At 32.1% G+C, this 15,687-nt stretch overlaps 1 protein-coding gene across 1 annotated transcript in view; it reads right to left on the minus strand.

Moving 5' to 3' along the window:
- Positions 1–443: 443 nt before the first annotated feature.
- Cap-D3 (Chromosome associated protein D3) overlaps positions 444–15,687 on the minus strand; it is a 99,938-nt gene continuing 84,694 nt past the window's right edge. The window contains exons 5-6 of the mRNA XM_085812716.1: positions 7,420–7,597; positions 444–2,493 (exon numbers count right to left, since the gene is read on the minus strand). Of these exons, the coding sequence (XP_085668842.1) occupies positions 992–2,493; positions 7,420–7,597 (1,680 nt within the window). The 3' untranslated portion in view covers positions 444–991. The remainder of the gene's footprint in view (positions 2,494–7,419; positions 7,598–15,687) is intronic.

The raw sequence follows: 15,687 nt of genomic DNA on the forward strand, positions 1-15,687 counted from the left end.
AAAGATAAGAAATTTCTTAGGACAAGCTGTCTGCAGTAAACTGACACAATGCATTTGGGGAAACTGAACCTGCTACTGCATATCTTAGGAGGAGGGAAGAAAACAAGATTACAATCTTGGCCGTTTTCGGGCGGTTCTGGTTGTTTCAATGTAGGGCCGTGTGGGGCAGATTGGATGTGAAGGAGTTAAATTTGATTATGGGAAAGTATCAAAGCATATCTGTCTCGGGAGATGCCTTTATGGAAGTATTTCTAAGGAAAATTGATCCATATTAATATAACACATAATAATAACAAACATTTTGTAGCCAGTCAAAAATAGAAGCCATGAACTAATTGGTGCTTTTTTGCTTTACAGGATTTACCCATAATTGACATCACAGAAATATATTGGTTTATTGTCTACAGTAAACACAGATTATTTCTAAAGTTAAGCAAAAAAGCAACCTTTTGTTAAAACTTTATTGATGCCATAGGTGATCAGATACAAGTTCCTTTTCTTCAGAAGTTTAAAATAAAATTTTAAAAAAGTCAAGAATTAAAAAACTGCTTTTTTACCTAATTTTAAATTCATGTGGTAGTTCTGTTTCTCAAACACTTATGTACAGTATTCAAACAAAAAATTGCAAATTACTAAAGAGAAGATATCATATATCGCCTACCTGATTGCTAACTGCCTCATACCTACAGATTTGCTCATTTAAAAATAATTGCAAAACAAGATTCTTTCTCTGTTATGTTGATAATATCGGGTAATATTACATATGCACCAAGAAAATTTTATGTGATTATTTTGGTCATTTAGAATTCATGTTACTTAAATACAATCTTTTGTCATAAGAATGATTTTTTTAATACACATGTATAAATTTTACAATGAATATTTAAAAATTACATGGAAAGGTTAAAAGTAATTCTCCATTGGCAGCTGAGGAAACTTTTGTTACTTAAGAGTAACTAAAATTTTAAAATGCTTGAACTTGATTCTATACTTAATTTGAACTATCACTATCCACATCCATTTCCTCTTTACCTATTGTATCAATAAGAGACAACTTACTAAGATCAATATCTTCAGGAATCTTTAGAGCTGTTAAAACAACACGAGGTGTGCTAGACATCATCATTTCTTGTATTTCATTATCTGACATTTCTGGAATTTCACGCTGACTCGAGCATGAAGGCATACTACTCTGAACATTTGTTTTATTTGTGTCACTATGTCTTGAACTACTTTTACGAACAGGAATTCTTGGAATGAGACGCACAGACCCATCTAGCTGTTCACCATTAACCTCAGGCCTACTATCCTCTAAGACACTGTTCATTATATAACTAGTTCTCTCCTTTACCATTTTTGAAAACTGATCAGCTCGTGGTGGCCCAGGAATCTGATCCATATCCTTTTCAGCATCTTTTTTTGTATCTTTAGATTCTTTTTCCATATGCATCATTTCATTTTTTAACTCAATCTGAACCTGTCTTTCCAGCATTTTATCTGCAGCAAGTATACTAGATATTTCTGTTTTGTAATCTCGCAAAAGATCTCTCAAAAATAATATTAAATCAGAAATCAATTCAGATTTAGCATGCATAACACAGTTTTTAAGTGAAATTATTACAGGAATAATAGGATCTATGATGATCACTCTTCTAGTTTGCAATTCTGTTTTGGCTGCACCCTCTTCATCTGCTGGTTCATCTGCATCTTCAGTAATAGCTTTTATCTCTTCAATTGTATTTTCATCGAAACGAATCTCTTTTGAATTTAAGATCATAAAACAATCCTTAACCATCGATTCTGTTGTATCGATTAATGGGTAAACAGCTTCAGCTACAGAACTTAATATTTCTTCACATAGTTGATTAACCAAAAGTGCCCGCCCCGCAACAAACATATTATCTAACATAAATTTATAAAGCAAAAGTCTAGTTTCACTATTTTTATCTCCTTTTAAAGCAAACTGCTTTAAAGTTGTCACTGTCTGTGCCAGTGCCTCATTATCTGGTGGAGCATAGTTATTGAGCACAAAAATGCTTTCTACAAAATGTTCAGAAAATATCGATTTCTTTTTTGACTGCAGAAGTTGACATAAACAGTATCTTCCAAGCTCTTGAATAGTCTTGTATTTATCTATAATTGCAGATAATATGCAGACGAACAGAGATCCTTTCCATTTGATATAGTCTTCTTGGAAAAGATTTACAAGAAGAGCTATTGTTTGACAACGAACCAAATAAAGTTTATCTTTAAAACATAAACTGAGTATCTGAATGTACTGATCAGCATAACATGTATAACGTTTGCACATTTCAATCAAAATCATCACTATGTTATTCCTTATCATGCCTTCTCTTGAAATTATAAGTTCGTTTGCAATCATAGGAAGTATTTCTTTTGCAAGTTTTTCATCTTGAAGTAAAATTTTTCCCAAAGTAGCAAAGGCATGTGCTTTTAAAGTTGGAGTTATTCTTCGAGGAACAGGTGAAGAACCTGCAAAACAGTAACTTTAATATTTTGTGTAAATATTTGGATATATACACAAAAATTTATGAAAAGTATGTACTTATTGACCACAATCTGAGAAAACAAAAACACACAAAATAAATTAAATGAATAATTAAAAGTGTAATTCGTGAATATTTGATCAAAAATCTAGTTATTTAATCAGATAAAAGTCTATTTGACTTCATGTCACAATCAGTATTGCCTAAGGTACAAATAAAAAAAGATCTTGAAACTTAATGTTGTTGAAAACAAACCTTAACAATACTCAAAAATTTACAGTAGGTAATTACATATCCTGTCAAGTGTGAAATTGTCGCCAAATAGAACAAATTATCCCAATATTATAGATCAGCAAGACTCGCTCATAATATATGTGCTTTTAACTGATGTAGCCCCAATTAATTCTCGATAAGCCACTAATGAATGAAATATGAATGAACTGCTATTGCTGGAATTTTTATCTTGCATATGGGGGGGGGGATAATCCGAGACCAGCCTTCTATAGATAGTAAGAAGTGGATTATTTTCAAAGCTATGGTAGCCTATCATCAAGAAAGGAACATATTAAATATTAATAGACATGATAAAGTCAGCTGTATATAAGTAAAAAACAGTAACAGACTGGAACAATTATCAGCAGGAAATTTTTACCCACAGCACTCTAAACTGAGCTTCCAGTAAAGAGCCTAACAAAGCAATAGAAATCTAAAAAAGCCTTTTCTATGAAGTGCAAAAATGAAATGAGGCAAATACTGTTTGTTTATTTTGAAAGAAGTATCAGTTCTTCAGAATTCTGAAGGAATGATTGATGTACCTGCAGAAATAATTGATGAGACAACTTTCATAGTTAACAGGTTTACATATAAGTACTTAAAAAATATTTTTTTTAATTAAATGCAATTAACCACCTGAATAACATAACCTCTTTTATCCATCAGATTTTTTGGTCACTTGGTATATATTATCTTATAATTTAAAATATCTTATCTTTAATAATGTAATTAATGAATGCAAGTTTATGAAAACACACTAACCTAGGAAGTTATACAAATTTAGCTAACAAATGCTGTTTAAATTCAAATTCTTCATGAGAAGATTTAAAAAACTGTACGACTCAGGGAGTTAAAGAGATAAACTTTTAGCCTGAAAAATCAAAAGTGAATTTTTTCTAAAATTTTTACTTTTTTCTCATTATAGAAATATTTGTTCACAATGCTGACATCTGTATGGACAACTCTTCACTAAATTGTGGTTTTTTTCAACTACCAAATCTGAATTAAAAGCTTTAATGGATATATGTTTATTATTATACGAATAAAGACACACTAAAGCTCCTGAGATTATCATTTGATCTGGATGAAATTTCATATGTAAAACTTAAGAATAAAATACCCAAATGATTAAAAAAATCAATAATTCTGGAAAGGCTTATCACTGGGCTGAAAGAAGTTGATTCAGTTAACATCAATTTAGATATGGACTGGAGTAACATGGCAATCTAAAGCTGCTGGTATCAGTATCTCTTATAAGTATTTATTAGATAACCAGAAAAAACTTAAAAGTAATACTGATTACACAACCGCTAGATATGCTGGGGATTGTAGATTTATCAGTTATCGTTAATTCAATAAAACTGACAACTAAAATTAGTTTACAGGTAAATTTCTTTTCAAAGAATTTATTGAAAATATATGGAAATAATGCAGAAAATAGGCAATTTGTAACTCTATTTAACTTAATCTAATTTTCTTAGACTGAAATATGAAATATTATTCAGTCTTTACCTTTCAGTACCAAAACACTTAATATTTATGACAGTATAAAAACAACAAAAAAAAATTTATTTGCATTTCAAAGCACAGAAATGAAACCGAAGTTAAAGAAACTAAAACAATTATTAAAATTAATTTCTGATTTTTGCAGGCTAAGACAAACAATAATTAGCAGATCAAAATTTAAGTTGAAAGCTTAACCAACTGAATTATTCCATTACCTCTAACACAATCACAATCAAACTCATCAGCTTGTAATATAGTAAAAGTAGGCAGCAGCAGAAGAGATTCAGTTTCACTACAGCAGATTAAGATTGACACCTTTTTTCCTAATTCTACTCAACACACTTTTATTTACACTTTTTTTGGTAGAGCGAATGAAACAACAGAAGTACATGAAAGATTCAACATAAGAAATAACATGTCCATTAAAATAAGCCTTACAATTTTATTCAATATTTATTGGACATAAATGAGTTATTATACATACATAACCAAACAGACATATGTAACATATAAAATAGGTTAGACAAAATACTAACTTTAATTTGCAACAGTCTCTTAACTCTTCATTTAAATTTGGTTATTCCTCTTTTCCATACTAAAACTAGCAAATGCTTATAAAAAACCACTCTCTGAACTACGTCATTTCAAAATTAATCCTCACAACATGAATCTTACATAATGCTCATGCTGTCCAACCTGTATAGTGGTTAGCGTCGCTGACTGCCATGCTGAGGGGCCTTGGTTTGAATCCCGGAAAAGGCACGGATATCTGTGATTTGGCGAAAGGGGTGGGAGGCCCTCGGACCCCCCTCCCCCAGGGTTCTCTCCATCAAAATTGGGGGCGGAACAGCCAAATCGCACTGTCACTGGTTAGATGCTCAAGGTTGTTGCCACTGACAGGCATAATCTAGCACTTCTTGGCATGAGGAATTTGTGGACTTGGGCTGACTACATCAGACAAGTGAGTATAAGCAACACCAACATAATGCAGATACTTACATAATGTTTCAAAAAATAATTATTCCAAATACGAGAATCAAAACTTTTTTTTTAACAAACAGGAATAAATTTTAACTGAAACTGATTTATTCTGAATAAAACTTTAATCTTAAGCATGTTATTTTCTGCTCACTTGTCTTGCAAACATGTTGCCGCTTACCTTTCTTTAGAAAATATATGTAGGTTGTTTCCTTTTTCAACCTCCGCACAGAATGATGGCCAGGTATGTGGCAGGTGGTTGGTGCGCGTAGTAGGCAACTGCGCATCTCCCCCTCCACATGCTCTGTCACTGGAGTATTCAACACGCCATTTTCTGTTGAGTTGCAGTCACATAAACATAGCTGTCGCTATTGATTCTCCCGCCAAGTGTGAATTCCAAGCTGTTATTCGTTTCTTGCAGGCAGAAGGGAAACAGTGCAGCAGAAATTCATCGAAAAATGAGTCTAGTTTATGGAAACAGCTTTTTGAGTAATGGCGTTGTTCGTGAATGGTGTCGAAAGTTTAAAGATGACCGAACTAATGTGCATGATGAAGGGGGTCAAGGACGCAAGTCTGTCGCTACAGACGACATTGTTCAATGAGTTGACCAAGCGGTTAAGCAAAATCGAAGGTTCACCATAAGTGAATTATCATGAAATTTCCGGAAGTTTCAAGATCTTCCCTGTACACTGTCGTTACTGAACAGTTGCGCTACAGAAAAGTTCGCGCTTGCTGGATCCCACAGATGTTGACTGACGACCATAAAACTCGCCGAATGGTTGCACCGTTTGAGTTTCTTGACCGTTACAATACTGACGGAGAAGAGTTTTTGAAATTCATTGTGACAGGTGATGAGACATGGGTTCAATATGACACGCCCAAAATGAAACGACAATCACAACTATGGATGCATACAAATTCTCCAAAGAGACCCACAAAATTCAAATGAACCTTTAACAACCGTAAGGTTATGGCAACTATTTTTTGGGACCAAAAAGGTGTGTTGCTTGTGAAGTTTATGCAGCCTGGAACAACAATTAATGCAGATTCATATTGTGAAACTTTGCGATGCTTACGGAGAGCTATTCAAAACAAACGAAGAGGCATGCTGACTTCTGGAATTGTTCTGATCCATGACAATGCTCATCCTCACAGCGCTCGTGTAACCCAATGGCTCCTTCAGCAATTTCAATGGGACATTTTCGAACATATAGTCCCGACCTAGCGCCGAGTGACTTTCATCTGTTCCCTGAACTGAAGGCAGTGGCTTGGCAGGAAGCGCTTCCAAAATGACGTGGAGCTGAAAGAAACCGTCACAACTCACTTCCAATCATTGGCGGGGACATTTTATGAAGAAGGTATTGCAAAGCTAGTTCACAGATATAACAAATGCCTCAATGGAAAGGTGATTATGTAGAGAATTAACCTGTACTGTACATTACTTTTGATAATAAAATCTTTTTTGTATATTCACCCGTCTTTTCTTTATAGTCCATTGGAGGCTGAAAAAAAAAAAAAAAAATAGCCCTCGTAATTGGCAATTTCAGTGACACGTCCTTCTTACAGAACTGCTGTGGGAAAAGCTGTTGATTTCCCAGTAGATATTTTCAGCTTCTTTCTGAGATTTAGCAGTAAATCAATAAGCTGGTTTACTGTTGTTATAATCACAAGGACGTATTATCTTCCTCTTAAAAACATCACTAAGTAACTATTCATATTATCTGGCATGATAAACCTCAAATTTTTATTCATTAAACTGTTTTTTTTTTTTTTTTAATAATTGCTTGTATCTAAATCGGATATGCCATTGCAGCATACTGATACATATTTTCTTAGCTGTTTGATCCAAGCAAATGACCCCATTGCTTTGGAATCATAATTATTCCTTATTTATTTACATTTCTTGTTACATTTTTATGCATCTTTTAAATGTATATTGCCCTACATAAGCATGATATAACTATTTATATTTAACCTCGTATCACGCACTGTAATATGATAGAAGTGTATAACAAACTTGTGCCATACATATTAAATGACAGGAATTTAAACATATAATTCTTAGACTTACACAACTAAAACTGTATAGATGTTTCCTCTATTTTGTCAACTTTTAAAATATTTTTCAAATAATAATTATTAAAAGTTTACTTACCATTAGTGTTTGAAGAAATGAATGTTTTCAAAATTAAGATAAATTCATCTGAAATGTATGATGGAGATATTTGACAAAATTCTTTTACCACACTCAAATGTTTGACAATTAGTTCTTCAGATGGAGTATTTTTTAGATGCCTTTCAAACACAAACTGAGACAAACAGTCTACAGATACCTGAAATGAAATTGCAGGATTATTTACTAAAAGATATTTTTAAAATATTCTTAAAGCTACATATTTGAAGAGATACATATATATAAAATAAAGCCAAATAACTTAACGGAAAAATTAAGTTCTTATATATTAATTTAACTTATTTTTTCCTAATTTACAATTAATTTTAGATCTGCTAACAGGCCTTTTCTTTAATGTCTGTCAATGCACAACTTCCCTGATGAAGATGCATTAGGAGATGTAAAATCTATTTGCCTTAATTATTTTTTCTTTTACCTAGTATTTGTGGTATTTTTGTATTTGAACAACATTTATCTGTTTGAGAACAGCTTCTTTTTTTCTTCTAGCAAAATTTTTGCATTTGAAATGGTTTTCTGGGAAATTCAAATATTAAGGTTTGAATTATATTTGGAACATTTTGGGAGAACAAAAGATAAGGGTTTGTAAAAAATTAGTTGCAACAGAAAGCATTTTTGGTTTCATGATTCAAAGTAAGAAAGGATGAAGGACCAAACTGTAAGGAAGTACGAGTTAATCACATAACCATCACAAATGAGGACTTAGATTATGAAAGCACTAAAAATTTATGGGTGTTAGAGGCAACTGGTATGAGTTCAAATAAAGAAATATTTCGATCACATAAAGAAATTTTAGAATCATTTGAATGAAATATGACCTACAAGAGTGGAAGATGGTATTGAAGGTTTAAATAATAATTATGAAATTACAAAATAGAGTTTGCTAAGTTTAAATAATAAAGTTCAGAAAAATAAAGAGCGGTATTTAAAACATAATGAAATTATTAAGGAACATTTGAGAGAATATAGTTGACAGGGCAGATATGTGTTCAAATGAAAATGTGAAAGGGGGTTAATTAAATGCCCCATTTTACGAAGATTAGAATAGTTTCTGATGTTTCTTCTAAAAGAAAGGCAAATTTGTCACTTAATTATCGTTTGGAAAGCGGACCAACCAACGACTTCATATAACAGGTAGACGGCTCACCCACAGAGAATTCGTCTGCTAGGGTGTCTCCAACATATACCACGTGACTTATGCTCTTGGCGCTCTCGGGGAATGATAGCTTAGGCTGCTTATCGCCAGTTTGGCACGCTTTTGATATGGCAGATAGTGCTTTTTATTTCCGTTTGCTGGCAGTCGGCAAACAACGGCCTCGAATTAGGTTATTCGATTTTTTACAATTATTTTTAGATATAACTTAACCCCTTTTTTCCTGAATATTTTATCTATATTTTTAATAATCGCTTTAAATTATTTGTGCCATTGTTTAAGATGTTTGGGTTAAATAATTTTAGGAAGAAAATCTAAAATAAATAATAAAAAATTGAGAGGAAACTTTAATTTTGAATAATGTTTAAAAATTAATTGCACTACTGTTATAATATTTGAGAAGGGAAAAAATCTCGTTTATTTTTAATGCATTGCATCTTAAAGAGAAAAGAAAATCACATTGTAATCTATATATTTATGCTATTCATGAAATATATACTTACAGACTGTTGACTTTCAGCTGAAACTATAAACTATTACTATCCAAACTTATAATATAGTTTATGATACAAAAAGATAAATTATACTGAAATCTTATAAAAGAAAAATATTTTACTTTCTTATATTTAAGTAAACATAATTTTACTTCATTTAAAGTCAGAAATAGTTTTTGGAACAATTTCATTTACCTTTGACCTTTCAGTGTTACCAATAGTACTTGCATTTTGGAAATTTACGATAGTAAATAAAATTTTTAGTTTTAAAAAGATCTTTCACTGATTGTAAATGCCCATTTTTTTCAGTTACTTGCATATTAAAGTGCTTATAAACTTAGCAATGTCCAGAAAATAATTTCATGCAAACTTGGAAGCTACTGCCTTAAAACTGTATGCTGTTATACATTAAATTTAGTAAGATTTCATATTTTGCACATCAGCTGTAAAATTTACATTTCCAAAATAAAATTTTCTTTCTGAATTATGAATTCAAACATGACAATACATATTCTATTTTATTCCTATATCCCAATTAAATAAACACATTACGAAAATGTGCATTTAAATATAGTATTTACTATAAAGTGGATTAATGCTATTTTCTATTTATTTAAATTATTTTTTCTGAAGTATATCAGGAACAAATACCAAAAACCACCTACTCAAATTGGTAGTCAAGTATATTCCAAATTTTTTATTTTTGATATGTGAATAAATAATGAGCTTTTTAAAACAAAAACACACAATTTGGCTGAAATATAGAAACTACACATTATTATATACTACATGAATAACTTTATGAAATACAATACCCTATATAAGGCTCTGATATGGGAAATTTGATTTATGAAACTTTTTTTTTTAAATAATATAAATTTTAAAAAAAATTTAGCTTGTAAAACCATGGAAATCTTTATAGATATATAAAGAATGTGATATTTACTTTTAAAAAATCAATACATAAGGCAGTGTAAATAAAATACAAACTACAAATTAAAAATACATGCTTTTATTTTAACAAATACAGGGCTTAAATAAAACTGACTGTTTCACAGAAAAGAAAAAAAAAGTTTTTGTGAATAGAAATGATGTACGTGTGAGTAACACGTGCATAAGAAAATATCCCTAACATTAACTAGGAAAGCCGAAATCTTAGTTAAGATAGACACGTTACAATTAATAATCAAATTTAATAAGGAAAAGTAACAGTTGCCGGGTACATTATAACGGCTTAAGAAATTCAGAGCACAGTACACAAGTTCACATATCTCGGCGAAGCAGAGACACACACATTTGTTGAAGTAGTTCCACTTGACTGTCGGGGAAAATTCTTCTCTCCCCGTCAGCCTGTAGGTTTGCCAAACAGGTTTACTGTTTCGCCAATTGGCGCTTTTCTGTACAGTTTTTACGTCCGTATCGCCTGTTTGGTGCTGCCGCTGCAGAAAGTAAAAACTAGTAAAGATAAATTGATGAAAGCCTCATTCAAACCTGCAAAAGTTCACTAAGATATAGTTTTGATGGGTTTTTTTGACAAACTATACATATATATATATATACTGTTTGTATGCAACAAAAAGTTAAGGCCTGTTTTCAAGAATTTTTTTTTTAATTGAACTCCTACTAAAAATCTTAATACACACTTAATCCTCATTATAAATTAAAGAAAATTCTATAATTATGATATATTTATGTTGCTAAAAAATAGTTTAAAAGGAAAAGGTTTTTAAAAAATCTTAAACAAATATTACTATGAAAGCAAAAACTCTGCAATCAAATATTGAGGTGATTAATTTATAAATAGGTGGCACTTTTAAGTATAGGCAATCTGTTGGCATTAACGAGTTAATACCATTTTATTTCTTATACTTATAATGTTTGGTAAGTTCGAATTCACTGCCACTTTATTCCTGCTTTACCAGATCATTCTTATGCATTAGCTTAAATTAAAAAAATTTAGGATTTATTCATGCATTATTAGCTAAGATATACTAGTATACAAATTTTCAGCTCATTTATAGATTTTGAATTTAGCTTTTTTTTTAACAAAGTAAACATATCACACAATCTTATCTCAATAATTTAATATTTAATAATAATAGCATTTTTCTTTCTTTCTTTCTTTCTTTTATCATTGCAGGCAGTATTTGTTTATAAAACCAAAACGTGTACGATTTGGCGAAAAAAGGTTAGCGCCAACTGCCGCAGCTTTCTATTTCGATGGAGTACACGGAAAAAGAACATAAAATGCAATTATTTGTAAAAGGTGGTTCCAGTAAATAATGTCACAGTATTTATTACATTTTGATGCTATTAATACATGCTGAAAATGTCACATACAGCGGCAATTTTCTTATACAATATGGCTGAAACTTTCCAACCAATTCAACAGAGATAGTAAAGTGACAAAAATACTGGAAATAAAATAATAAATCACGCAGTTTTAACTTAGCTATGAAAGGTTACAGGTCCCCCTTTTACAAAACTTTCTTTACATCCATAGGCGCTGCAGCGGATAACCATTTTTTCTTAAATTTTATGTGACCAAGCAGAGCAGGCGTCTTTCGTCCCATAGAAATGAATGTAAAGTATTTCCAGACTTTCGGAATTCGCCCAGCAGTCATGCGACACTAATGTTGGAACCGGTTGGAAGTTGCAATAAGCTCTCTACCAGTATATATCTCGTTGGGACCAACCTAATTTAAATCTTTACTTAGTGAAGATCACAAAATTCAGAATAGGATACATCCAATTGCAATTTGTGCCGATATTCAACGAGCATTTTTAGAGGAAAGAATAACTAAAAAACATATGGATTTTATAAAGTTTTTATTGATAAATATAGAAAGACCCAATCTAGATAACAGTTACAAAATCTTAAAATAACAAAACACATCATTTTAGCCATATGTGGCATGCTATTTGATCTTTTAGGAATCTCGAATCTGTTCATGGTTCAGATTAAACTTTTAATGCAAACTATGCAGGAAAAAAGTATTCAGTCGGAAGAGAGTGTTCCCCCGATACAGAATCCACCTTTCAGGAAAGGTTAAAAGAAGTTGAAAAAATAAAAAATTTTTGAAATTTTCAGACTTCTTCAGTGATATGCGTTGGAAGTTTTTAGAAGTTCACATATTTTCAGATGCTAGCTCCAAATGTTATGGCACCGTAGCATACTTTAGATTTATTTGAAAAGACAGACGAATGTAAAACAAGTTTCATAACAACAAAAAATCATTTAACTTAGTTCAAGCTTAGAAAGTATTACATTTTTTATTTTATTACAAAACATAACACTTTCTAAGCTTGAGCTACTAGGAACATTAATATCTGCAAGATTAGGTTCATGTTCTCAATTGATATTTCCAATGTTGAATTAGGGAAACACATTTTACTGGACTGACTCCCAGATTTGTATCCATTGGATCAAGGGGCTTGCCAATAAGTAGAAACAATTTGCAGGAAATCATGTGATAGGGATCAAGGAAAAAAGTTAATTTAAACAACTTGTACTTCTACAATGGGAAAGACAATGCTGCTGATAAACTCGTGAGTGGAATGGTGATGTGTGTGGTGTATTTAATTATGCAAAGCACACTAGGGCTATCTGCCTAAGGGGAGGGATGCCTTCGTGGAGGACTTTCTAAGGGAAACTGGCTCATATACACATTACACATGGGGAAAACCACTCATGAGACCACCGCTCGGCCGCTGGTGGGCCTCATGAGTGGAATGAGTGCCGAAGCTCTGATTTAATTATAGTGTTTGGCTTTCGGAACTGTCTTGGCTTTCAGAGGTAGATGTTCCTTGTCACATTATGCTATTACTTTAAGTTTTTAACCAGTTATTTTATGTTAATTTTCTGTCCTATTGCTCTAATTTCCATTTTCCTTCCAGAATGTAAATTTTTAGTTTGTGGGGTATTCAAATGAGGTAGAAACAAGAGACCATTTAAAGGAAGGTTTTAGAGCAGGGGTAGACAACGCAGCGCCCGCGGGCGCCCCTGATCGATTTTTAATGCGCCCTCATTGGACTAATGTAAATGTATGATAGCCAGAGCGATTTACTTACTCTTGTCAAACAACGATATACAGCAAGTACTGTCTGACCACGTATTCCAGATCTATGTAAACATCCGGTTTGGGGCGGAAGTGGGCACATCTATCAGTTATGTAGGGGTGAGTGCAGTAGCCCGGTAGACACTAAATGTCCCCTGACCTTCGATTTCACCCACACCCCTTCGACCTTCGAGGGGGAAAAATACCCTCGCTTTTCGCCCACACACCCCTTCAATTAAACTGACCCATCTTGGCCCTCAGCCAAACTGCTCTCGCTAGCGCGGTTAGACAGTAGTCAGTTGAGTTTAGAATTGTGCATAGATTAACAGTTTGCTAACCTTGAGCGTATCTAATAACATGCACATATTTTTTGTTAGTGTGTGATCGTATTTCGAATAGACCACACGTAGACCGTGCATTTAAAACTACCAAGTAATCCAAAATAATTCTTTTCTTTCAAAACCCTTCATGGATAAATGATAAAGAAAAAGAACATATTATTTTAACGATGAATGGGAACATCGATATTGTTTCGTTGTTTACAAAGTTTTTTGTGTAATAATAGTGTTGCGATTCCCAAGAAAAGTAATATTGAACGATATTTTAAGACCGTTCATACCAATACCAAGTTCATACCAACCAGACCAAACCGTTCATACCTTCTAATTTCAGAGTTCATTGGATAGTCACTACCAAACTTTTCAATTTTGATAGTGACTATCCAATGAACTCTGAAATTAGAAGAAAAAAAAAAAAATTTCTTTAAAATCTTCAATAACTAACCAGCAAAGTTTTTTTACTAAACCACTGCAACAACATAAAGCAGAAACGATCACGTCATATAAAATATCGCATTTGCTAGCTAAGAATAAAAAACCATTTACAGATGGAGAATTAGTGAAAGAAGCCATGTTAGAAGCTGCTGATTCACTTTTTGAAGAATTTAAAAATAAAAAGGAAATAGTTTCAGCTATAAACACGTTGCAATTATCAGCACGAACTGTTACTAGAAGAATTGAAGTAATTGCGGAGAATTTGGAGGCAGAATTAGCAAATGATATGGAAAATTGCATTTTCTTTTCGCTACACAGATGGATGAATCGGCAGACGTGACAAATATATCACAATTAGCAACTTGCGTGAAGATGGTATTTTCTGATTTTACAACAAAAGAAGAATTCCTTAAAGTTCTGCCATTAAAGGGAAGCACCAGAGGAGAAGATATCTTTTCTACTTTTAAAAAGTATATAACAGATGTACACTTACCTGTACAAAAGTTATCGTCAATTACAACAGACGGGGCACCAGCGATGATTGGTAAGAAAAAAGGATTTACTGCCTTATGTAGACAGGATTCCTTATTCCCGAAATTTATTTCTTATCATTGCCTCATACATCAGGAAATGTTATGCGCAAAACAATCGGTTTTCAACACGTATTTACGATAGTAAAAATTATTAATTCCATAAGATCGGGAGCTATGCAACACAGATTGTTTAAATTACTTTTAGAAGATGAGGACGTTCAGTTCACAGATCTTTTACATACTGAAGTGAGGTGGCTGAGCAGAGGTAAAATACTTGAGCCGTTTATCATGCTTTTGCCACAAATAAAGGAATTTATTGCAGCAAGAGGTGAATTTTACGAGCAATTAGAAAATAGGGATTGGCTAATCGACTTCGGATTTCTGACAGATATAACAGCAAAGTTGAATGAATTAAATTTAAAACTACAAGGGAAAAATCAGCATATCGCTGACATGATTAGTGCAGTAAATGCAGTCAAATGCAAATTAGTGTTGTTGAAATCCCATCTACTGAAAAAATCATTATCACATTTCCCAAATATAAAATATACTGTTGAGAGTTTAAATTTGAATAATGAAAATTTTACTGCTACATCATATTTAGAAATTATAGATAAGCTAATAGAAGAGTTTTCTTCTAGATTTGAAGATTTTGCAGCATTAGAACCCGTTCTAAGATTTTTCATAAATCCATTCAATGTTACTGAAGATGATGTCCTTGAAATAGTTTCAGTGTATTTCGAGCTTCATAATATCGAAGACCTAGAATTAGAAATAATAAACTTGCAAAGTGATATTATTTTAAAAGCGCATAGTAATGATAAAATGTTTTGGAACTTAGTCGATGAAAATAAGTATCCTATTTTACGGAAATGTGCGCTAAAAATTTATTCATATTGTGCAACAACATACAATTGTGAGTCTTTGTTCTCAAATATGAAATATTTGAAATCAAAATACTGAACAAAGCTTAATGACTCACATTTAGATAACTGTTTAAGGACCGGGAACTCTAAATATATCCCCAATTATAAAAAATTAGCTGAAAATATGGACACCCAAATTTCACACTGAATTATATGTATCATTATGTATGACACCAACAAAATAAAGTTATAAAAAATCTGTTTTTTTTTTAATGCCTATTTATACCTGTTGATTATCTGTAAAATATGTGCCCTCGGTGATTTTCAAATTTAGTATTGTGCCCTTAAGGACAAA

Source organism: Stegodyphus dumicola, chromosome 3, assembly GCF_044657685.1.
Source record: "Stegodyphus dumicola isolate Sdum_Otavi_A_Nest chromosome 3, ASM4465768v1".
Lineage (NCBI taxonomy): Eukaryota > Metazoa > Arthropoda > Arachnida > Araneae > Eresidae > Stegodyphus > Stegodyphus dumicola.